Consider the following 26,477-nt stretch of genomic DNA (forward strand, 5'->3'; position numbering starts at 1 on the left):
TTTAATTGGTGAATTCAACTAAAAAAAATAGCCATTTCAACAAATATTTTATTATTATTAAGAGAATCAGAATTAAAAAATCTAAATTAGCAAAAATAAGATTTTTTTAGTTGTCTCAAAAAATAACTAACTAAAATCAGAAAATCAACTAATTTTTTCGCCAAAATGCTAATTTCGGTCTTTCCGTGCAGTTTCAGCGATTACCTCTTCATTGCTTCTATATTTTTTACCAGCGAGCATTCTCTTGAGGTCACTGGGGGCCAAATCTGGAGAATACGGTGGATGAGGGAGCAATTCGAAGCCCAATTCGTTCAATTTCAGCATGGTTTTTCGTTGTTGTTTTTGATCGATTGTGAGCTCACGCGGCACCCATCTTTGCACAAAGCTTTCTCATATCCAAATATTCGTGAATAAAATGTCCAACACGTTCCTTTGATATCTTTAGGGTGTCAGCTATCTCGATCAACTTCACTTTACGGTCATTGAAAATCATTTTGTGGATTTTTTTCACGTTTTCATCGGTAACAGCCTTTTTTGGACGTCCACTGCGTTCATTGGCTTCGGTGCTCATATGACCAGTACGAAATTTTGCAAACCACTTACGAATTGTTGCTTCGCCCGGTGCAGAGTCTGGATAACACTCATCAAGCCATTTTTTGGTATCGGCGGCACTTTTTTCATCAAAAAGTAGTGTTTCATCAACACACGAAATTCCTTTTTTTCCATTTTTTTCACAATAACAAAAGTAGCTTCACTCAAAATGCAATATCTCACAAACTAATAATCAGACAGCTGTCAAATTTATACACGTATCTTTTGAAGGTTGGTACTAACTGAAAATGGTATGGATTTAATTCTAGTGGCGCCCTCTCATAGAAACGATACGAACTTTTCAGCCGATCTGTTATGTATGAATCTTCGTTTTTGTGAACCTTTTGGTGCGAGAAATGATAAATGCTTAGCAGATCATCAGACTCGACCTTCTCCGATTTTGATGAAACTTTGCACACAGCTTCAGTATGGCAAACCATAAGTTTTGAACCGATGGAGAGGTTATTCCGACTCACTACTGATTTTCAAAAAGGGCGTATGTATTTTTGCATTTCACAAAAATTGTCTTTTTCAAATCGTTGTATCTCGGAAACCGTTCATCGTACAATAATGGCGTCCAGGAAGAAGTTGTAGGGAATCAATACGGCACTCTAAAAGAAAATACAATGATTTTTTTTCTCAATAAGTTCAAAATGAACCAGAAAAATTAAATAAAAAAAATCAGGGTTTCGATTTTTTTTTTAAATTTTTATTTTAAAGCTCTTATTAAAACCTACAGATTGATGGTTATCCCATTCGTGCCTTTTGAAAAATGAAGAAGTTACAGCTAAAACAATTTACCGATATATTCGAAATTTAATGTTCTCGTTGGAAGATAATCATTTAAACAGTAGAATATTATTCTACAGGTTAAAGCAATAAATTTGATCGTGATATCCTTTCCTCTAAAAGTAGCTGTTCTTCTTCATTTTTCAAAAGGCACGGATGGGATAGCCATCAATCTGTAGGATTTAATAACAGCTTTAAAGTGAAAATTATCAAAAAAAACCCTGATTTTTTTTATTTAACTTTTTCGTATTATTTTGTAATTATTGAGAAAAAAATCAAAATAATTTTTCAGTGTATTTTTTTTTTTAGAGAGCTCAATCGATTCCTTACAACTTCTTCCTGAACGCCATTTTTGTACAATTAACGGTTTCCGAATGCAACGATTTGAAAAATGCCATTTTTGTAAAATGCAAGAATACATACGCCCTTTTTAAAAATCAGTCGGATTGACCTCTCCATCGGTTCAAAACTTATGGTTTACCATACTGAAGCCATGTGCAAAGTTTCATCCAAATCGGATAAAGTCGATTCTGATTTTGTCACTTTTTCGTCTACTCATTCCCGGAATTGCTCTGTAACTTTTTTATTTCAACTAATCAAATTAACGTTAGATGTTGGTATAAATAACAGGTTTTGACTTAAATTATTATAAAATATTAGAGATACGATTTTTCGGTTAATATTCAAATTCTTCGATAACGTTCAACTATTTTTCAGTGTATCCAATTTATTTCCTGCAACTTTTTCATGGGCATTAATTTAATAAAACTCACAGTTTTTGTGTTACAACGCTAGTAAGAAAGTGCATGCAAAAATACATCTGCTCTGTTGAAAAATTATTATAAAGTGGAACTGCTTTTTACTTTCATGCAAATAGAATGATTTGCCGTACTAAATACGTATACAAAGTTTCATCCAGATTATAGTTTGTGAAATCTAATGGCTTGCTACTTATTTATTGAACTTCTCATGATGATATGAATTTAAATTGATTTTTCTCGTATCTGCAGGTTGAACTTGAAGGTTGAAGATTCAAAGAAATGATTTCCTTTATTTGGAGTTATCAGGTATGTAGTGAATTTATCATCATAATTGCTTTCAAATTTAAAAGTTTAAAATCTAACACCTGAAACCCGATTCATTCAATTCCAAACGATCGCTTTATCGTACAATTAACGATCCACGAAACAATCCGACTTCGAAACGAAAGCTCTGGTTTGAATTCTCGTGATTAACGGGAAATCCGTACCTCATTAGAAACACTAATAAATTGATTGCCGCATTTCAGAACGGAACAGAACCATGGACTAATAAATAAATATAATGGCAAACGTTCTCAAACCCGGTGGTGCTATCGAAGACTCCTGTAGTTACGATTGTACGATCGCACGCCAGGTTGTATTTCATTCCCGACTTGATGTTGCTATTGCTGCTGCTAAGTGCTGGGAAACAATAGCAAATCACCATTTTTTCTCTGATTTCCTGGCGATTAATACCCACCTATCAAATGATGGAAGTGTGTTGCTCTACGACCAGCGGAATTGCAGCAGCAACAACAGCAGATAGTTAATAATAACAGCTTTCGCCATCGGAGTTCGGAGCCAGAACGACAGGAGAGAAGGGCAAAAAACCGTTCTATCAGAAGCATAGTTTCCCATACTTAAAATTCCATGACCTGATCGAGACGAAAGATCATTCATTCCTCATCGGGGCGTCATGGAAGAGTGGTTTTGTTCTTCGGCTCGGTGTTCCCTCTGCAATAGACAGTACTGAATTAAGTGTCTCATTGAATATAAATTAAATATCCTGTTGTTAAAAATCAATTTATCGACAGCTGAAGTGGAACGTGGCCGATCGGTCGGTCGTTCAATCTACGGGCAATGGGCTGGAACTAAGGCAAACTGCCCGTCGATTTTTCGTCCCGGGGTTTTGCAATCCAGCACGAGCCAAACGGGACGAACGAATTGGGGGAAGATGTGACTATTTTAAAATGTAAAACAATATAAAACACACCAAGAAAAATGTTATAGGGTGACGAATCGCTTTAAATTGCTGTCTGAAATTCTTTCGCAGTTTCGGCATGTTTGTCCCTTGTTTTCGAAAGGACAACGCAATCGAACTAGGCCCGGGGAGGTCGGGGACCGTTTCGGGTGTTGCCTGGCGTACTCTTACAGTTTGTACAGTGGTTGGGAATTGATGGCATTTTACATGTGATTGATATCTCTATCAGAAACAGGAGTCGATTCGGGAATCGTTTGTTTTTTACTCTATTTATTTACACTCCACGGACTACTTTAAACTAACTAGGGGACAATAGATGGATTCGATAACTTTTTGCTCAAATTCACATTGGTTCGGGGGTCGATATTTTCGAAGGGAAGACGGTGCCCACTGAAGCGTTGCTAATTGGACGGCGGTAAGTGTGTGGTGGATATTTCAAATTGTTCAAATACAATCGGTTGACATTGCGAAAATACGAATCACGTGGCGACGTATTTTCAGAAAAGGTTTCTAACAAATGGAAAGTTTTTAGAGGCATACTTCAATAGAAAGGTAACTATCTCTTGTTCAATTTTTAGCATGAATGGAAAATCCAGTCTGTTTAATCTGAGTTTAAATGGTTCTTATTAGAGATGAGCAATTCGTTCGCGAACGGTTAACCGTTGTGCACTCGAAAAAAAAAACACCTTTAACCACCCGAATGGGTATCCGGGTACCCATTTTTTAAATCGCTGTAAGTTGAGCATTTTTCAACCGATTGAAGTAATTTTAGCACTGTTGGATTCAGGAACTTAAGCTCTTTGGGATTGGTACCCATAAAGATGGACATGGTGCTCCTGGTTCCCAGGAACCCGGATATCCTAAATGAGTTCCGACATCGAGGCATTTATACACGGATTTCACGTATTTTTGTAATCTTATCTAAGAATTGCTATATGAAATCAAGTGCTATGCTGAGTTGTTATGTTTATATATTTCAGGGGGCATCCGTTATGTACGTAACATAAAATTTTGAATTTTTCTACCACTCCTTTCCCCCTTTGTCGAGCATTTCTCAATCTTTTCACCATGTATTGTCACGTATTTTTGAAACCTCTCCCCCCTAAACGCGTGACGTACTTTATGTATGTTCCCTTATATACTTCACTTTCTTATCTTCAGTTTGAAAATTATTATGTACTTCAGGCCTATTGCGAGGAGCACGCAATACAATTTTTAATTCTGGCAACAAACATTTCGAAACATCACGAAGTTACTTCCCAAACAGTTTCGTTCTCATTTATATTTCCTTTTTTTCGTTCTATGAGAGTAAGTCCAGAATAGGCCAACTACCCTTTAGATGACGTCATTTTTCTACAAAAGGTTCATTTTGGTACGGCCTTTCTCAAATAGCTGGTTTGGAAAAGTTTCAAATTAGTAAATGACATTTATGGTGGAAAACACAAGTGTCGGAACATTCTACGGAAATCCGGATTAACGGGAACCAGAAGAACCTACTACAGCAATATACACGGCCATCGAAAAGTGGATAAATTTCTGAATTTACCCGTACTGAAAAAATTCAAATCGGATGGAATTTGCCTTAGTTACAAGCATTTTTATTTGTGGGTACCCGGGTACCCATTCGGGTGTTTACGTAATAAAAAAAATTTGAGCCCCCCCATTCGACCCCCCTTACTGTAAAATGAAAAGTCAAAGCATGAGAAGTTATGGTCCAACTAGTTCTTGGAATTGACCGAATTGCAGAATCTTAGTTTAAACCTAACTCAGAAATTTCTTATTTTGAAATTCGAAAAGGTACCCGGGTACCCATTCGAGTGCATAAGGGTTAAAAAAAACTAGTTCTTGTGAAAGAAGTAATGAGCAATAGTTTTTTTTCGAGAACAGTAGTTCTCTAATAATACACAGATAAAAATATTTTGTGAATTTACATCTATTTTCATGCACATATTTGGAGCAGGTAATTAAACATAAAATTACTTAACAATTCTGTACGTTTCAATACAATTTAATCGCAAAATAAGCGTTAACTGAAAGATATAGTTATATTCACTGAAAATTCAATGCAATTCAATTTAGTTTTGCATCGATGAAGGTTTTCAATCAAAATTTCGATTCAACCCATGTTTATTCCATGTTACTATTGATTTACATCTCGTGTAAATTTCATTATTTCTTTCTGTGTAAGAAAGCTTTAACACGGAGCCTCGGTTCAAATTCGTTCGATTCTTTTTTTTTTGCTCGCTAACAAAACTATGTTCTCGTTTAGAATTTGCAGTAGTTCTTTCAATAGAAATCTGTATCACTGAACGGTTCTTTGAAATGAATAGTTTTGACCATCTCTAGTTCTTATACAATTTACATGCTTGAATGAAATCATCTGATTATGAAGTTATTGACAATCATATTTCATATCAAATCGTTATATGATAAACCGATCATAAATGTGATATAATATTGACATTCTAAAGAAGAACGGCTGTTGTTTTCTACGTTTCCACCTCTTTTTTTTTCAATAATTTTAAAACGAATCAAAAATTTTTTTTCAATAATTTTAAAATGAACCAAAAAAATTAAATTAAAAAAAATCAGGGTTTCGATTTTTTTTTTGATAATTTTTATTTTAAAGCTGTTATTAAAACCTACAGATTGATGGCTATCCTATCCGTGCCTTTTGAAAAATGAAGAAGTTACAGCTAAAACAATTTACAGATATATTCAAAATTTCAAGTTCTCGTTGAAAGTAGTTAAACAGTTAAACAGTAGAATATTATTCTACAGGTTAAAGGCAATACATTTGTTCATGATATCTTCTAAAAGTAGCTGTTCTTGAGATACTTGGATATTTAATTATAACACCATGTTTTATATTTACATGAATTGTTTATTTGCTTGCTATATCTACAATTATTACATGTGCATGAATAATTCTTAATTATATTTAAGGTTTTAAGTTTGTATGAGTACTATGTGCATCGTCATTCGAATACAGTCTTGTGACGATGGTGGTTTCTGAAATCGGAAGCGAAAGTATGGTATTTCTGTGTGCCTGGAATCATTTTGGTATCCTTATAAACACTACTCCACTCGGTCATACCCCGTTCATATTCTTTTTGTGACACGTAACAAAAAGACATGATCGTGAATGCATCTCGACGTCTCTGCTCTACCCATTCATATAATTGTTTTGCAGTTGTGATTGGGTGTTCATGTAGTTAAGCCATGCTTTCACGTCGTGCCATTCACTTTAAGTTACCTCCGAGTGCATCACATGGTCCTTTACCATGAGAAGTTGCAAAAAAAAATGCCACTCAGCATCAATGTTATACATTGATTTAAATTTACAGAGACTTGCAATTTTTTTTCTGTTTTTGTACTACGAGGTAGCTCCGTCAGACATAAATTTTCCTTTTGAATTTGAATTTTGTCTTTCAAAAATGACATTAAGTGTGAAATAAACACTTGAACCGCGATGGTATCGTGTTAAAGCACTTCTGAAATCACAATGAAACTTAAATGTTTAAGCTCTTCTGATTCTCTATATTAAATTTCAAACGGATGCATGGTTGCTTGATAATTGCTCCAATAGTGGCTTTGAACAGCATCCTGAGGCACAAATGGAAAATTTTCTGAAAAATCACAAATAATAACAATTTCTCCTGTCTTTCAATTAGATTTTGCTGATTTTTAATAAAATCATGAGTCACGAGTTTTTCTAATTTTTCGCAAAAATATGCTGCAAATTCTTCTACTGGTTTGACATCTGTCAGTAGAAACCCATTGTTCAAATCTTATCTCAGTCAAATCACGTTCCTGCTTCTCTCCAGATCTTGTGTCGCTGGACAACTTTTGCATTCACGGAGGTAGCAGGAATTTTTTTGATGAGTCACATAATAGCTTTTTTAAATAATAATTCTTATCATCATACTTGAAATATTTTTCAACAGCATGAATTACTAATGAAACATTCTCATGGGTTGTGCAAACACATATGTTATGTGAACCAGAACTTCCAAGCAACTTGCAGTGTTTTGGTCTTAATGCTGCAAATGTACTAAATCCAACATTTCGATCTGGAAATTCCTCCTTATAACCCAAATAAATTTCTTTCAATGATGAATAAAGCAATCGTTTTTGTTTGCGTTCACACTTACCATTCATTTTGACTGTGACGCAATCTCTTGATCCCGGCATTACTCTGCTGACGTCATCGCTGTTGAAATATTGAAGCACCTCGTTTTCTATCGTTTCGTTCCTGCTGCGTCCCGTTTGTTTCTTGGCTTTTTTTTCGTCCGTTGATTCTCTTGTCTCCGACACAATGTATTTGTTCGGCTTGAATTGGGTGGCTATTTTCTCCTTTGACAACGAGTTTGGCAAGACTGACAACAAACGCACTTTTTAATTCCTAGTGCAATCAGGTAATATATCTGTAAATTGTTTTAGCTGTAACTTCTTCATGTTTCAAAAGTCACGGGTGGGATAGCCATCAATTTGTAGGTTTTAATAAAATAAAAATTATCAAATAAAAATTAAAACCCTGATTTTTTTATTGAACTTTTTCGGATTATTTTGTAATTATTGTAATTATAAATTTTTTTCAGTGTATATTTGTTTAGAGCACCCAATCGATTCCCTACAACTTCTTCCTAAATGCCATTTTTGTACAATTTCCGAATTATAACGATTTGAAAAAGGCAATTTTTGTGAAATGTAAAAATACATACGCTCTCTTTAAAAATCAGTCGTGAGTCGGATTGACCATCGGTTCAAAACTTATGGTTTGCCATACTGAAGACATGTGCAAAGTTTCATCCAAATCGGAGAAGGTCGAGTCTGATGATCTGCTAAGCATTTCGGGAATCGCTTCTTAGGCAAAAGGAAATCGGTACTGTTTCCCAACCGAACACGCTTCTCTCGAACCCACACTCGAAAAGCGGCTTCAGCCGAGAAAATCGTTATCGACCAATCGCAATCGTCGTGCGTTTTTACTTGGCTCAGAAGATTTTCCATAGCCCCCAATCAGCGATTTTGAGCTAGGCTTTTTGTAGATATCTCCTGCTCGTAATGAAGCTAATATGAATTCTTAACCCTGGATTACTTTGTTAACTTCATAATAATTCAAACTACCGCAAAATATGGAAATTTCGTCCTTTTGAATTAGTGCAACGGAAGACAGCTTCAAAGCGATTTACGTACGTGGAAGGCTTTTTGACAAACGGATGTTCTTTTTCAACATTTAGCTAAATCAGTTCGTGCTCGCATCTCAGCCGACATAGTCGCAAATCGTTTACGGTCGAGACAACAGAAACAAAGACAGATTTCTACGTTATACGGATCACTATTGTTGGGTTGCATTTAATCTGCTTTAGTATTGCACGAAAAACCCTCCAATCAAAAAATTACGATCTCACAATTTTGTATTTTTGCAGTTATTGTTTTACCTAATAATTAGTTGATTCAACCAATTTGCTATTTGATTTGCACATATTGAAATAGTTGAAAAATATGTTGTTTTAATGCTGTCTTATGTCAAAAACAGCACAAAGCAAAATAAAAATCGCAATGGAAAATCAACCATTACTTTACTTGAAATTCAAACGCGTTTCTTAAACATTTTCATGCAAACGAAATTCGCTTATTATACGTTTGTAAAACTCGAGAAGAGTAACTTTTGAATGATAGTAAATTAATGTTTATCATAACACTAGTTGTCAGAATATTAATGTGATGATAAATTATCTACATTTTTACTGCTATGGTGTTACAACAAGATACGATGCCCAATAGAGTTCGTGCTCGCATCGCAAACGACACAGTCGAAAATTTCTTACGGTCGCGACGACAGAAACAAAGACAATAACCCGGTGAACGACCGCAACTAGGTTAAAGCCGGGTATAAATAAACGATATAAAAAAAAACAAAGACAATACAGTGCAGTGAACAATAGAGTGTACGAAATGGGCAAATACGATTTAACAAAGCCTGAAACTTGGCCTACAAGACCAAATTCAATTTGTATTGATTTCAAGCGCTGCAAAGTTAGATCTTACTGAAAGAACGAATGCATCTAGACGCTAATAATGTAAGTGAAATTCAATTCAACAAGGCGTCTAACTGTGTGTACATTATGTTCAAACGTGAAAGAGATGCAATTGCATTCGCTTCGGTTTACAACGAGGTGCATAGTTTTGATCATGACAATGTTAAATATAAAAATCCCTGTGTACATGGTGGACAATGCAATAGAAGTACGCGTGCATGACTTTCCCCCGCAGACCAGTGATGGGTTCGTTCGGGAAAACATGTCGCAGTACGGTGAAGTTCTTTCCATCGAAACGGAAGTATGGTGGAATTTTTTCCCCGGTATCCGGAATGGCGTGCGAGTGGTACGTATGCAACTACGTAAAGCAGTTCCATCTTACATCGTTTGTGGTCAAGATGGAATATGTCTGTGTAAGACGCTGATTATGTATGAAAATCAACTGGTTACATGTCAGTTTTGTGAGCAACCTGCACACTACGGCAAACCTTGCTTTGAAACAGCGAAAAAAACAAAACAAACAAAAACAAGGACAACCGCTCAACAACGGAAACTAGTGAATGCAGTGCTCCTGTTTCAAAAACACCTTCACCATCTAACCAACCAGCAACTGCACACAATGTACAACAAGACGCATCTACAGCAACAACAATACCACCGATGCGTCATTGGACGACGAGACGAGCCACGAACAAAGTGCCCCTCAATCCTTGCAGGAGGAAAATGGAAGCTCCTCTCCCCCTAGAAAAAAAGTGACAACGAGATCGAATACAAAAAAAAATTTATTTAAAAAATCGGCTCAATCGGCACGCAAATAGGCCTGAATAAAAATGTCTTTTAAATAAAAAAAAATTTTTAGTTAAATAAGCAATTGAAATGTAGCCAATCGATCGTAGATTCTCGTGTAGAATCCCGAGTAAAGTAGATGAGAGTATTTGTAAAAGTCAGGGTCATTTCGTCATTTCGTACCTAACGAAAGCAAAGAAACCTAAAGCTGTGTCCTTTTAAAATCCGGAATAATATTATCATCTTGATATTGGTAACGAATTGATGAACGAATACTTAAAAATTAAGGAAATTCACTGTACTTTAAGGAAAAAATATTAATACAATTCATTTCTCTTCGTATCTAATGAAAATTCGCACTTTTTTATTGATACCACCGGGTAGTTGGATGGATTTATATTTTTATCGATGAAATCTGCGTTATTATCGCGGTACCACTGGATGATTTTCCGGCTATTGTTGCAACTTGCCAAATCTGCCCAAAACTTCACATGGCCTTTATGGGCTTTAAAGAAAGGTAATACACGGTTTTTGAGGCATTCTTTCTTGTACAGCTTCGAATACATCGTCTTATTCGTCACGAGCATTTTAGTCTTTGCTCCGCAACTGCATATCCCTTGCCAACACATCAGTTTTTGGCAAATTTGTCCATAAAAGCAAACTCAAACTTTGCAGGAACATCTCCTAGTGCCGTTGCCATATTGATTTTTTGGCCAGGAAGCTGTCCGAAATCCTTTTTGACTTAGGTTTCATCGTTGATGAGTAGGCATCCTTGGTACTTCGTCAAAACTTGCTGGTACAATTTCCGAGCTCGAGTTTTGGTGACGAAACTTTGCTTCGACGTTTTGTTTAGTTGCTTGCTGGTTCGATAAGAGCAATATCCTGCTCGCGAATGAATAATAACAAACGTAAATGAATTCTTACAGCGGTCACTTTCCGTGCCGCTGCAGCATAACAAATGATACCGGATTCTAACTGGACAAAACTTTATCTTCGAGTAGACCTATAGCATAACACATGGATCTATAAGTCCCGAGACTAACAATGGAAACAACATTTTTTTTGCAAATTTTTTTTATTCATCAACATAATCATCTTTTAGGGTGATACAATGGTTCCAACGTTTTTCCAATTTTTCAATACCATGTTTATAAAAAAATTTATCTTTCGCTTCAAAATAAGCTTCAGTTTCAACGATGACCTCCTCATTTGAGCCAAATCTTTTTCCCTGGAGCATTTTTTTAAGAGTAGTCTCTGGGGGCTAAATCTGGTGAGTATGGGGGGTGGGGAAGCAGATCAAAGCCCAACTCGTTCAATTTCGCCATTGTTTTCATCGACTTGTGGCAGGGTGCATTTTGTTCCATCGAAAGCAATCGCGGCACCCACTTGGAAAAAACCTTTTTCATGCTCAATTTTTCATTAAGGATAGTAAATACACTTCCATATGATATCTGTGTCATCTCAGCAATCTCACGGAGCTTGACTTTACGATCTTTCATTATAATTTTTGTCACTTCACTCACATTTTCCGGTGTGACGGCTTCCACAGGTCTACCCGAGCGTTCCGCGTCATTTGTGTCGGTACGACCACGTTTAAACTCGGCGAACCACCGACAAATCGTTTCTTTTGATGGACAAGAGTCCGGATAACATTTTTCAATCCATTTTTTCGCTTGCACGGTGTTTTTACCCACGAAACTCGGTTTTTTCCATTTTTTAAACAAACTACAAAACGACTTTACTCCAACCTCGATAACTCAGCTGTTTCTTGTCGGATCGACTTAAAATTTTGACCCGTTTCAAGCAAAGGTTAGTACTCTAGAAAGACGTGGTTACTGGTTTACTACGAGCGCCATCTCTGCTTTAGTCTCGGGACTTATTGATCCATGTGTTATTTCATTAACAGTCGTTTTGTCATATTCAAAAATCAAACGATATTTAGGCTCTATACATTTTCAGTCGAAAAATTCTTTCGGTGAAATAACTCTTTCAGCTAAATGACCCTTTCGGTGAAATGACTCTCGCAGCGCAATGAGCCATTTTGCGAAATGACTATAAGAAATGAAACGCGGCGAAACGACTTTCGACGAAAAAGCTTTCGACGAAATGATCCGGTTCCATTTCTAATTGTACCCCATTTTTTTCTTGTGGAACAGATTTTTTTACTTGGTTTATTTTCATATGAAGCAAGCGATCCTTCTAGATTAAGGAGGACAACTGATGGCAAAGGCTTGACGAAGACGAAAGCAGTTTGGTCGAAAGTTTAGCTTCTCAAAAAATTTTAAAATTACAATTAAAACTGTAAGAACTGGAATAAACTCTTCTGCATGGTTTTCAATTCTCAAATTTTGTGTTTCAACTATAATTTAGCTTGGGATCAAAACGAGCAATGCAGAAAAAAACACCCAAATACGATTTTAGCATTCATATTAGTAAAATACCAAAACTAATCGTACGTAGCGCTGTAGGACAGAAATAAATCTAAGAATAAGGAATTGTTGGAAAAACTAGTTTTTCATGAAGTGATAAAATAGAACGTGAAAGTGAAAGCAATTTAGGTTGTCGGTCTACAGTACACTATATCAAATTTTAATGAGCTCATTTAAAAAAAAAACATATATTCGCATAATTTTCATATAATGTTATTCAATCATTCTTATGATTTTACTCTCGCAATGCTGTGAATTTTAAGCACATTCCGATCATTATGAAATTTCTAAATGTATCAACTGTCTACAACCAAATCCTTTCACCGTTAAATTTTCTATTTCCATTCGCCTAGGACGAATGAAGTTGAGCTAGCAATTCGAACAATTTACAACGTATGGATGCCGAATGTTTTCCAGTTTTTACTTCGAAAGAGGTCGAAATTTTCTTCACTTTCAAGGTCCAATGACTGTCGGCTATTATTTGGGGAAAACCCGGAGAGTGGCACAATGGTTGGCACTAAATTACCGGCAAGAAATTTCAAACCTATCGCTTTTCGGGTAACTACCATCCTTTTTGATAGAACTTCCCGGCCCCATCGACCGTCGGTTGGTGGTGGTGGTGGTGGTGCCGTTGATGGAAAACGGTTTCCCATTCGATTCGCAAAAAGGATTGCCTGCGGGGCGCGTTTCGGATCGTGTGTTATTATCGCTGCTGGACCCGGTCAGGGGGCGAAAGGTAGCAGAGGAAAGGAAACGGGATGATCCCGGAGTGGTTCGCTACATACATTGCAGATCTGGGTAGAAACAATAAAAACAGATTCCACCATATATCGAGCTAGCAGAAGCTAGGGACGCTCGAAGACAATCGACGGCAGGGATAATGGGAGGGAAAAACTCTCACAGCATGGCACGGGAGGAAATTGTTTATATGACTTTCGGTTTCGGTTCTTTGGTTTCTGTCGTTTTTGGGGGCACTGAGTGAGTTTTTTGGATTCCAAACGAGTTACGGTTCGCTAACGGCCAACAAGTCCCCGGTACGATGCGAGTTTGCCCGATGCTATATGTCGGGTATGTGAATTAAAGGACGATTTTCGATCACCCAAAGCGGAATGTTTTTCCCATTATTGCAGGGGATTCTGGGGATTGGGAAAATATTTTGCTTTTCACGCACTACACCTTTTCCGGTTGAAGTTGCGTTGTTAGCCGGGTAGGAGTGTAGGAATTCTTCTCTTTATTGTTTGCTGTTTATTTGAAGTCGGGAGAACTGGACTAGTTATTCGATGGATTGAATTGATTACAACTATAATTGCTGAAATTTGATACATACTAGACTAGTTTGCTATATTCCATTCCATCTGAAGGAGCGTTTTGTTTCAAGTGTGACTCTGAACTGATAAGAATAGATAAACATCAATCAAGGATAACGAAACGATTGACACTTCCTAACATACGTCACCTGTGTGCTACCACAATTGCAGCTGCGTGTCCCTTCACTACCGCGAAAAAATAGGCTTCTCTTTCAGCAAGGCATTATCAACCTAATGGAACGTGTCTAATGACGCGAAATTTTCGTTGCATTTGCCGGAAGGGGGTGGCAAGAAAAAGTTAAAAAGACAGGCATTTGTAGAACATTTCCCGCATTTACTTGTCATGTGCCTGTTGAAGGATATGTGAAGTGGAAAGAAAAAGTTCAAATATTTGTGCACATCACATTGTTTGTTGGTGCAATAAAATTTTCAAAACAATCTCTCATTATTTTTCTGGTGCACTTTGGTACGACGAGCGACGTTTGTCGACGGTGTGTTTCCGGCAAAAAAATATCCACGTTGAATCTAGAGCCTTTCGAAACAGAATCCTTTGGAAGCACCGTCCGGAAAACGGGTGCGCCCTACTAATACCTCCCATCCGAGCGCAACGCAGACCGAAGACTCAATCATTAGCAGCAACACTAGAGCTGACAGTCTCGAGAAGAGTCTCCCACTCGTTTTTTTTTCTTCTCCTCTATCTAACAAGGACAGACCATTCCATCCATCCATCCATCCATCCATTCATCCATCCATGCACTCGGTCTTCCTTCAGTTTTGTCCTGAATCCTGCAATTGGGACAAATACGAGTTCTTCACCGAGCAAGCAGTCAAAGCTACCGGCTCGAGTTGTAAGAAAAATACTCATTAACAATGGGACAAACATTCAGGAAAGTGACATATGGACATGTGCGAGTCTTGGGCTAAATGGCTCATCAACGGCGAAGGGAGGAGAAATCATTCCGTGATGTTCGTACAATGTTCCGACACACGTGAACAACATCTAGGGGCCATTGTGGAATTTCTTTGAAGTTGAATTACTATTTCTGCGAATACTTGTGAAAGTAATTGTAAATAGTTCTTCAGTGTCTCGTTGTGCGTTTTCCCTTTGAAAGACAACGACTGAACGCACCTTGTTTGAATATGGAGCTTTTATAGTTTGAAATTTTCCTGTGAAAAGTTCAAGGATTTCGTTTTATGGCTCGTGCTTTCATGGCAATTGCTCGAGTACACTCTCATTAACTGATTGACAAGTTGTCTGTCTATATGGATAATAGAAAGAGTTAATTGTTACACTAGTTGTGTTTGATTTTACAGGTATCAAAGTGTACGCAAACTTTGATAGTATGCAATAAGAACTACAAAACAAGATATCTGAGCAGGTGTTGGTGTTGTACCGCGAAGTGGCTTTGGCAGTGTTTCAACATAAACTGTTAATGCACTGATGAGCTAAAGACGAAACGTAAAAGTAAGAGGAAGTTTTTGTGGAATTTCAAATATACAGATACAAATTGAAAATAACTTCTTACTAATCCACCTAGTGCTGTGACAATGCCTTTTTCTTGTCATTGAAACATCGTCTTGCGCAACGCAAAGCTTATCAGATAATCTATAAGTAGCATTCAAACGCGTCTATGATCTTCGAAATTTGATCAGGCATGAGCAGGAAGAAAAACCTGTGTTAATACATTTAGTGGTGTGATGATGGTTTTTTCATATCAATCATATTCTCATATATAGTACTGTGGTATTCTATACAAAATACTTTTCTTCGATTCTTGGAAGAAACCAAAGAGACTGTTTGTTTGATCGTCACTTCCAGGTACTTTCGGAACCGGAACCCGAGAGCCAGTATAATCGAAGTCAGTTTTTATGGCCATCAACTAACATGACATACAAACTTTACTAGTTTTTATGCCAATAATCGATTTTAACATCACACTCTAAGTGACAGTGTAAATTTTTGTTAAATCCAAAATATATGAGCTAATTTTTGATAGGACCATAAGACCTTTCATTTGTCTCTAAGATTAGGAATATCGGTTCTGTTATCTATAAGAAAAGTGAGTGGGGTGCATTTGTGTGTATATGCTTATTATTACCCGTCGTTTATCGAAAACAAGGAATAGGATAGCGCTTTAGTTTATTGAAATCGGCTAGAGAAAAATGTGTGTTTTGTCGATTACGTCATTTATACTACCATATCTCGGTAACTGGAAGTGTCAGTCATGTCATCTTTGAACTTGATCACAAACTAAAAATAGCATTCAGGGAAGCATGAGCTTTGCCCACCACACCAAAAAGCTCTACCAGGAGCCTCCTGGTAATGGACGCAACTAATCTCAGTTCATTAACACTGGCAATACGCCTTTGGCCCAGAGTTGTCGTTGTTGGAATGCGTTGCAAGTTGCCAATACGGAGCGTCGCGTACAAATGGTTTGGAGTTGAAAACTGTATGTAACAATGTGTCGTGGCATGCAAGGTGTCATGAACGAACAACAAGGTTCGCATGTCACATGAGTAAGCTATTGGTAGAGCATTATGAGCTTGGTCAGAGTAAGGAGTGTATCGAATATAAGCTATCCACATACATTTGTGTTGTACCTTTGTATTTGTGATGTTTTTACCTTTTTTATAAATATAAAAAATAGCCGAGTGACATATACCAATCGATTCAGCTCGACGAACTGAGCAAAGGTCCGTGTGTGTTGTCAACAAAGAGCTCGAGATCTTAGAGATGGCTGGACCGATTTTGATCAAACTAGTCGCAAATGAAAGGTCTCCCCGTCACCCAGAACGCTATTGAATTGTTTTGAGATCGGATGTTTACTTTTTGAGTTATACGTTACACGAAGTTCTATGTCAAAATTTTCAGTTTTTTTACAGTATCTGTCACAATTGACCTTGAAAACAGAATGTGATTTTAGACTTAGATTCCGCATGGTAATAGTTATCCAACATGTTATAGATTGTTCAAATCCGTCCATTTTTAACAGAAATATCGATATATTTGTGTAAGCGACTCTTCCCCCTATTCCAGCAGTAGGAGTTTTGAGTATGATAAAGCAATACTTGGGAGCAACGATTTTTTATACTGTAACATACAGTTGTTTCTAAGTACCAAAAAGACTGTGCACAGTATCTTTTTTCATGACATTTTTTCTCGGACAGATTTTAGCATGGATCATTTTTTGTAACATAATCGCTCGAATATGACATATGTAATCCAGATGATGGCAGCATTTTCGAGTTGAAAGAAATTATATAGTATAGTTTATTGATTTAAACTACTTACCGCAATAAATGCTAGAAGAACATAACACCCATATACCAATTGAATCAGTTCGTCGAGATCAGCAAATGCGTGTGTGACAAATAATATCACTCAATTTTCTCGGAGATGACTCAACTGCCAAACAAGATTCCTGAATTACGCTTGGGTTCGACTTCTTGTTCCGGAACTACAGGATGATATGCGAAACAAAATTGTAGCTCATTTTTCTCGCAGGTGGCTAAACCGATCTAAGATTCAATTCAAAGGTCTTAAAATCCTATAAAAATCCTTACTTTTTAGCTAGACCCGACTTCCGGTTCAGGAGATACAGGTTGATTATTATAGAAATGTCTATTTCACATAAAATAATCAGATTTACCGGGTTTGCAGATTTGGATAGTCGATAACCAAATAAATTTATTTCAGTTTTAGCGGTATACGGTTTTAGATTCGGAAGGTATTCAAAGATTTAATTCGGGCTACGAATTCTCAAAGATGTCTACATTGATCTTCACATTTTGAATCAAATGTAAACTATACAGCTACTCAGGTGAATTTAACTGCCTTCGGCTACACTGATTTTCGAATACCGGTTCCAGTATCGAATCGTTTCTAAAAGCTCAGTAGTTTTCTCAAAAAAGCCCAAATCGAATTTCAGAATAAAAATTTGAATTAAGGAATTTAAAACAAAATTTCAAATTAAAGGACAAAATAAATGAATTTTATCCAATTCTGGAGTTACAGGGTGATGAGTTATTAAAATTCAAACCGATATAGACAATTACTATCCCAACAAAGCTTTTAAGTTGGATTCAAAACTTTTACAATTTATTCGTTATATTAGGTTATGGCTATACGAATTCTTTAAGTTATGCTGGTTCCTGAATACTGGCTCTAGAAGTATCGTAGATAACCGTAAACTCTAAAGTGGAACTTACTTTGACATCTCATGGAATGTTCAATCGATGGTAACACGATTAAATTCGATCCGGTTTGCAGTTTCCACATTAGATGGTTATGTCGGAATGACTGAAATCTCAAACGGCGTCTTAAAACGACGGTCATTAAAATAATGTCATGAGAACTAAAACACCGAAGAATATTCATGCAAAAATTACATGCGGATTGATAAAAAAGGTATCATCTCACTGTTAGGTGGATTAAGCACGTTTTTTATGTTCAGATCACAGCGTGCAGTAAGCTTTCGTTTGTTTACTTGTTTGTGCGGCCAAAAAAGTAGGAACGAGGGTCGTAATGATCCAGCGTATCAAAACGCGAAATCACCTGAAGACCTACAAGAAGCAGAAAATCTCAAAACAAAGTGTAGAACAGAAGAAGCGAGCAGCAACAAGGACCCGGAAATTGTATTCGCGTCTTTTACAGTGTCCGGATGCATGCGTTTTGATGGACGATGAGACTTATGTAAAGAAGGGCTCAAAAACTCTTTCAGGTCCACAATACTTTACTGTCGTCGTTGGGGAGAACGTGAGCGATGCGGACAGGTCGATTCAAGTGGAGAAATTCGGTCAAAAGGTACTGGTATGGCAAGCAATATGTCCCTGTGGTTTAAAGACAACCATTTTTTACACTACCGGAACTATAAATGCAGAAATCTATCGATCTGAGTGTCTCCAGAAGAGATTGCTGCCTTTATATAAGGAGCATAGTACACCTTCACTATTTTGGCCGGATTTAGCGTCGGCTCAATATGTCAAAACCACTCTCAATTGGCTTGCGGAAAAGGGTATAAATTTCGTTGAGGAAAATATCAATCCACCAAATTGCCCTCAGCTTCGAGCCATCGAACGTTACTGGGCAATCGTGAAGAGGGTGAAAAATTTGGGCTCAAGCGTCCAAAAAATGCGATGCGACACTTGTCCGGAACTTGATGAAGAGCGTTCGATCAAAAGTTCGAAAATTCGTGAAGGCATAACTTAAATTTCATCTAGTTTTCATTAAGCTCAAGTTTAACCTCGTTTAACAATAAAGGATCAATTTTTAGTTTGAAAACTATAACGTTTTTTATCATAATTTAAAAGAAAATTGTGGATAGCTTATTTTCGATACACTCCCTTCAATCAAAACGTAGAGAACGGCAGAGGTCTATTAAATATGATTTCAAGGCACGTATTCTGAAGAGTTTGTATTTTTTTCAAATCAGAGCTAGCTGCAAGGCGCCATACCGATACAAGATAATTAAGTAGTGAGTGAATTTAAGCATAGTAGTAGCTCAAAAGTGCACGCCGAGGAACATATGATCGCACTCTCCACATGAAGGAATCTTCATGTGGAGAGTGCGATCATATGTTCCTCGGCGTGCTCTTATACGCTTTTCAACAAAACCCGCTTATACGCTTTTCAACAAAACTTATATGATGAGTCCAAGATAACGTAGGGTCAAGATGTATGCCCAGGTATTTAAAGCATTGCACATTTTCAATTACGTAATCTGTTAGCTACGGGTTATCATGAATTGGTAACACTTTTCGCATGAAACGAAAGATCATATATTTCGTTTGAAACTAATGACTACAATGACAATAAATTAGAGTTGAAATATTTGTCAAAGACATCTAGGACATCTGTTCATCGAACTTATAATGGTACTGATAATATGATGGGGATAAAATAAGGCCGTATCATCGGCAAAGAGTCTTGGAATCCCGTTAAGAGTATAAGTGTAATAATAAAGGTACTATATTACTACCTTGTGGTACACCAATTTTCATAGGAGCGAGATTGCTACGTTCACCATCAATGGATACAAATTGTTGCCTATTTGTCAAGTAACTACGAATAACGCTGTTGGCAATGTCTCTGATACCATAACATTCGAGCTTTTCAAGTAAAATCGTGTGGTTTAACGTGTCAAAAGCTGTTTTAAGATCAAGAAGTAAGGCTCCGACAATATTTTTACGACCTATTTCACTCATTATCTTGTCAACTAGTTATATATTAGCACTTTGTGTGCCAGAATCTTGTCTGAAACCGTATTGAAATTGGTAGAAGACGCTATGTTTGTTTAAAAATTTAAGCAGTCTGGTGACTAATAGTTTGTCAGAAAATTTGTTAAAGATGGATAATGTAGATATGGGACGATAATTATGACAATCACAACGATTACCGGACTTAAATATAGGAATGACTTTAGAGATTTTTAGACAATCGGGATAGTAACCGGACCGAATAATTATTATAACATTTAGAGAGAATCCTAGAAAACGTTGTACAATTTTCTTTTAGTAAACTAGCTGACATGCCGTCGGAACCAGTTTCTAGTATTTTTATATACTTTTCTATAGAGAATGTCAAAACGGGTTTCATGCAGGACACGGTGATATGAATTGTTATCAATTTAGTCTCCGTGGATTCAAATATACAATTAAATCATTTAATTTATGATTGCACTGACTTATGTCGTTTTCGCTTGATGCAAAACCTAACCCAGATTCCACCCTAACTGCTGTCAAATCGTTTGCTTAAAGCTAGTTTCAAACCTAGTTTAAACGTTGTTGAACTGAAAATCGAGTCAGTTTCGAACCTGGTTTTTATATCAGGTTTGCTCAAACTAAGTTTGCTAAGTGCGAAACAAACACAGTTTCGTAAAAATTGTTTGTTTGATGAAACTGTCCTGGGTCAGTTTCAGTTTCCTCAAGCGAAAACGACATTAAAAACTGTTGTTTCTCAGCAGGCCAGTGCGCAAGAATCATACAACGGAAGGGAGAGGGTGAAAAGGTGGGGAAGGCGCAAAAATTTGAAAGAAAAATGCGTCTTCCACAATATTGACACTGAAAAACAAATTCTGAGAACGAAGTTAGAATTGTCAAGTTATTTGCACCTATATATAATAAGTATTCCATTGTTCATGGAACTTGATGCTGAAAAATCTTCCATGGGGGGAGGCTTTAAGAACGTAGTCCTACGTTAAAAATGGTTTAGATAATTTCCTAGAACGGTTATCGGTCTATAATATTGTCATGAGAATTTCTTTTCAAATATATTGTAGGTTTAATTGTAACTTGTATGTGAATGAGTTGAAATATTTTATCATTGGAAATGAATTCTTCCTACTAGCTCTTGTAGCTGATTCTGGACAATTGATTCAAGATCAGGTTGCGAAAGTTTGAAAACAAATTTACCCGAATCAAAATGAAATATATATTTAATACTACCATAGCTTAAGGTAATGAAACAATTCATGCCTCAAAAATAAACTGAAATCAGTAGCAATCAAAGGTAGCAACTAGTTCTTGAACAAGAAAGATATCGCACCCCGTACCTGTAGCAAAGTACGTAGCAACGAACATATGCAAATGAGCTTCAATTATGCGCATAAATATCGCATTAACTTCTTTCGATCTGTTGCCTGTACTGTACTGTACTGGTCAGTCTGCAGAATGCGTTTTTTTTCTCTTTACTGCCCTCCAGACAGTTTTCCGAGATGGCACCCATAAACAATATCCGTGGTTCAAGCTGAACAGTTCCGTAATTTCAAGTCGAGCCACCCCGATTCCCAGGGCCTCCCCTTCTTGGACACACTTTGAACGGCTGTCGATGATGGAGAGCTGGACCCCCTGGCTTCTGGGTACTCTCCGGGTACGGGGACCGTTCCGGCAGACTTGACTCGAAGCACCTCCAGGGCCCCAAACGGTAACGGTTCGATGGAGTTTATAGATGGATTTGAATTCACCTTGTTCCGGGCGCAATGAAGAATGTCCCGAAACACGGGAGGTAGCAATGGCTGCGGACGGCAAGATTGGGCATACAGAAAACGGAAGACCCCTGCTGCCACTGAGTTTGGCCCGACGAAGAGGCAGCCAAGTGTGACACTGACCATCGTCGTTCTTTGCACAAATACTAACGTGCCTAATGCGGGTAGCGGTGGCCGCATGGAGGGCCCATTAGTTGCTGGTTGGTGGTTCTTATTCAGGGGTCTAGTTTTGAGTTATTGTTTCTTAAGGTTCGCTTCCATCCATCGGTTGATCGCGATCAGATCAGACCAGAAATCATTAAAATTTAAATGAAGACAATGGCATTGAAGACAACGACCGCCTGGCTGGTCAGAGGTCTCCTTACGTAGACCATAGAGTGATCTTTTGAAGGTCAACGACCTTCGGAAAATGCAAATTAGACAAGCCAGCCTAATGTGAGTGTTAGTTCAAATTAGTTGGTATTGAATAGGCTTCGAAATATTAAAATCAAACAACAGATGGCACGTTCCCTCGAGTAGTAATTTTCATCGTTGAAATAGGCAAAAAAAAAACATAATTTTTAATCAATTATTGATAGACGTGATGCTCATTTAATCTCCCACCGTTGTTTATGCAATTGGCTCCGGGTGGAAAGCGTGAAACAAACCGTCAACTCACGACCCTGTTTGCCTGTCTGTCTGGTGTTGCACCATTAACTTTGTATAGGACCGACGCGACGCGAGTCGACTCGACCCGACGCGACCCGACCCGACCCGATGACGGTGATGCAGCAGGACTCATCCTCCTGGGGGACCACAAGCAAAGCTTACCCTACCGTAAGCAAAACCGTTGTCGCTGGTCGCTATCTGCCGATGAATGTCCTGGGAGTTGATCAGTAAGGAGCGGAAAAAAAACTCGCCTTGCTCTGATCCAAATCGTTTTGAATTAGACTCCTCATTCAGGGCCGGCAGCGGAAAACTCGGGGAAAAAATCTTTCTTCCCGATAGCATTACTCATCTATTTAACAATGGGAGGGTAATGAAATATTGAAATAAGTTTTTTTTTTGGTTAATTCCAACTTCAATTTTTAAGGTTAGGCTAGAGCAAAAAAAAATTAATCCCATTTGCTCATTCTTTGCACGAGGACGACGTTGGTGGGTTCGATGTGTTTATGATTTTCATATTTGAGGGTAGTTGCTACCATTTTGGTGCAGTGCGAAAATACTTAATACCCTTTATATTAATTTTTCTTCACTAATCATCGTATATATCGGAAACCGGAAATCAGATTGACATGATATTCAACCACAATTTTATGAAGTTATTATACCTTTTATTTGAATCTAAGACTGTGAAAATCGATTAACCGATATTCATTTGTTTTGAACAAATTACCCTGAAACACCGGAAACAGATATGTATAACTAAATAGCATGCAATGAAACAATCAGGACTTTCATTTGAATTTTAGTTTGCGAGAATTTGTTTGTCCTGCTGTTTCTGAGAAAATTGATTGCACATTCTGGTCTCATTCGCATACACAGATACTTTCTCATTTCGACGAAGTGAGCCGGAATGTCTATGAAACTTGAGAAGAACTAGAAGAACTAGAAGAATTAGAAGAACTAGAAGAACTAGAAGAATTAGAAGAACTAGAAGAACTAGAAGAACTAGAAAAACTAAAAAAAAAACAGAAGGAAAAAAGAAACTATAAACAAAAAGAACCTTACCTTTCTTTACGATTGAGCTCCTCAGTGCATAACAGTTTATGTTGCACGGAAAGATGATAAGACGAAAAGACGAAAAGACGAAAAGACGAAAAGACGAAAAGACGAAAAGACGAAAAGACGAAAAGACGAAAAGACGAAAAGACGAAAAGACGAAAAGACGAAAAGACGAAAAGACGAAAAGACGAAAAGACGAAAAGACGAAAAGACGAAAAGACGAAAAGACGAAAAGACGAAAAGACGAAAAGACGAAAAGACGAAAAGACGAAAAGACGAAAAGACGAAAAGACGAAAAGACGAAAAGACGAAAAGACGAAAAGACGAAAAGACGAAAAGACGAAAAGACGAAAAGACGAAAAGACGAAAAGACGAAAAGACGAAAAGACGAAAAGACGAAAAGACGAAAAGACGAAAAGACGAAAAGACGAAAAGACGAAAAGACGAAAAGACGAAAAGACGAAAAGACGAAAAGACGAAAAGACGAAAAGACGAAAAGACGAACAGAAAGAACAGAAAGAACAGAAAGAACAGAAAGAACAGAAAGAACAGAAAGAACAGAAAGAACAGAAAGAACAGAAAGAACAGAAAGAACAGAAAGAACAGAAAGAACAGAAAGAACAGAAAGAACAGAAAGAACAGAAAGAACAGAAAGAACAGAAAGAACAGAAAGAACAGAAAGAACAGAAAGAACAGAAAGAACAGAAAGAACAGAAAGAACAGAAAGAACAGAAAGAACAGAAAGAACAGAAAGAACAGAAAGAACAGAAAGAACAGAAAGAACAGAAAGAACAGAAAGAACATAAAGAACAGAAAGAACAGAAAGAACAGAAAGAACAGAAAGAACAGAAAGAACAGAAAGAACAGAAAGAACAGAAAGAACAGAAAGAACAGAAAGAACAGAAAGAACAGAAAGAACAGAAAGAACAGAAAGAACAGAAAGAACAGAAAGAACAGAAAGAACAGAAAGAACAGAAGGAACAGAAAGAACAGAAAGAACAGAAAGAACAGAAAGAACAGAAAGAACAGAAAGAACAGAAAGAACAGAAAGAACAGAAAGAACAGAAAGAACAGAAAGAACAGAAAGAACAGAAAGAACAGAAAGAACAGAAAGAACAGAAAGAACAGAAAGAACAGAAAGAACAGAAAGAACAGAAAGAACAGAAAGAACAGAAAGAACAGAAAGAACAGAAAGAACAGAAAGAACAGAAAGAACAGAAACAACAGAAACAACAGAAACAATAGAAAACAACAGGAAACAGCAGAAAAAAACAGAAAGAACAGAAACAACATATAGAACAAAATGAACGCAAGCACGATAGAGCAGTAAAACACAGAATGAAAAAAAAAACAGTTTGTTGAAACAAGGTTTTACGCTCAAAATACCGTCATCTACCCTTTTCCCGAAGATGAACACGCGCCTTTCAATGAAAAATATTTAACACTGAAAGTTTTTTACCTATCCATCTAACTGCCCTCGCCATAGGCAAAGGCGATCGAACCGGGGGAGATAATTTCAATTCATTCATATCTTGTTGTGTTTTTCTTTCTCGGACCGAGTTTACGCTGCATTTGGTATTGAAGTGTGCTTCCTGCCTGGAAAGCTTTACACCGGGAGGAGATTAACCGTGGCCCTGCTTGGATATCGGTTGTGTATTCAATGGTCCGGGTGAAGGACGAAAGATGGGTGATTTTTTTTTCTAAAATAAACATGAATTATAGATGTAATGTTTTTTGTCTGTGCCATCCGTTTGCTCAGTGTTCTCACTCTCGCGATGAACTAGAGTAGGTAGGTAGAGAGTGAGGGTCTTTTGTTTTGCGTTTTTTGTGCCTAATTTTATCGCCGATTGTGACGGGTGCAATAAAAATTTGTAGCACGCGGCAAAATTGGCAAGTAAGAAAAAGTCGAGCCCGTGTAAGGGGGGAAAAGAAGCTGATTGTCTTTTAGTACTACTTTGACCGACATCTCGGGCTCACTAGTTGCCGGACTTGCGGCATTGTAAAAATCGTGAAATGAGGAAAAACTCCCACTTTAAAATTTATGCGAACAACTTGATTACATACCGTGAGGCGTGTAAAGCTCGATCCAAAACACGCCACTTGTCAAATATCAAATAACGAACCCTTTGTGCTGGCTAAAAAAGAGTCACCCAACGACACACACAACACGGCAATAAATTTCCGGTGACAATAAAAATTTCTTTACAAAAGCACATTAAAACACTTTCATTACGCTCGATCTCGGCTCCATTGGAAGGGAGCACAAGATATCCTATCACCGAAAAGCGTAACGCTCTCATCTCCGGTCTCAAGCCCCGTTCTCTAGCTGCCCACTCCCCGCCCACATCCCGGCACACGTGAAGCGAGTCGGCGATGAAAAGAAATTCCCTAAATTTCCCATAATCACACACATATTTTGCCATCGGATACATAAAATATTGCTCCACTTCAGGGACGAGTAGGACGGGAAGGTTTACCGACTTTAAACTTGCCGGAAACGGGTTTTGATCACCACCCACAACTCCTTCCATCGATGGAAAACCGTTTACGGCAGTGAAGAGGTTGCAAAGTAGATAGACCACCATCAGAAATCGTTTCCGGGATGGGGCGGCGAGGTCGGGCTCGGAATGGAAAGACAATATAACGAAAAACGCTTTTTATTAAAATTTTCCAGTAAATTATTCTCTTGCAGTCTATTAAATTTGGGAAATTTGGAAATTCTTTCCTCGGCACATAAACCCACTCACACACGTGGCTGGTGGTGATAGAAAGGGGTGGGTTTGATGCTGGAAGGAGGCTTCGAAATTCGACCAACCGGAAGAAAATAGAAACGTTCCGATGATTGGA

At 37.5% G+C, this 26,477-nt stretch overlaps 1 protein-coding gene across 1 annotated transcript; it reads left to right on the forward strand.

Moving 5' to 3' along the window:
• The first annotated feature begins 13,144 nt into the window (after nucleotides 1-13,144).
• LOC131433044 (trichohyalin-like) lies at nucleotides 13,145-24,875 on the forward strand. Its single transcript, XM_058599773.1, has 3 exons — nucleotides 13,145-13,373; nucleotides 22,633-22,801; nucleotides 23,714-24,875. Exons 1-3 carry the CDS (start codon nucleotides 13,145-13,147, stop codon nucleotides 24,873-24,875), a joined length of 1,560 nt encoding a protein of 519 aa, XP_058455756.1.
• The last annotated feature ends 1,602 nt before the right edge of the window (nucleotides 24,876-26,477 follow it).

The sequence above is a fragment of the Malaya genurostris genome, chromosome 2 (assembly GCF_030247185.1).
Source record: "Malaya genurostris strain Urasoe2022 chromosome 2, Malgen_1.1, whole genome shotgun sequence".
Lineage (NCBI taxonomy): Eukaryota > Metazoa > Arthropoda > Insecta > Diptera > Culicidae > Malaya > Malaya genurostris.

What these genes read in the sequence shown, in the direction of transcription:
- LOC131433044 (XM_058599773.1), top strand. Translation starts at nt 13,145, where the DNA reads ATGGTTGGCACTAAATTACCGGCAAGAAATTTCAAACCTATCGCTTTT. An exon ending in ACCCGGTCAGGGGGCGAAAG is followed by an intron (nt 13,374 to 22,632) that starts GTAGCAGAGGAA and finishes AACTTTGTATAG; the next exon opens with GACCGACGCGACGCGAGTCG. An exon ending in AATGTCCTGGGAGTTGATCA is followed by an intron (nt 22,802 to 23,713) that starts GTAAGGAGCGGA and finishes AAAGACGAAAAG; the next exon opens with ACGAAAAGACGAAAAGACGA.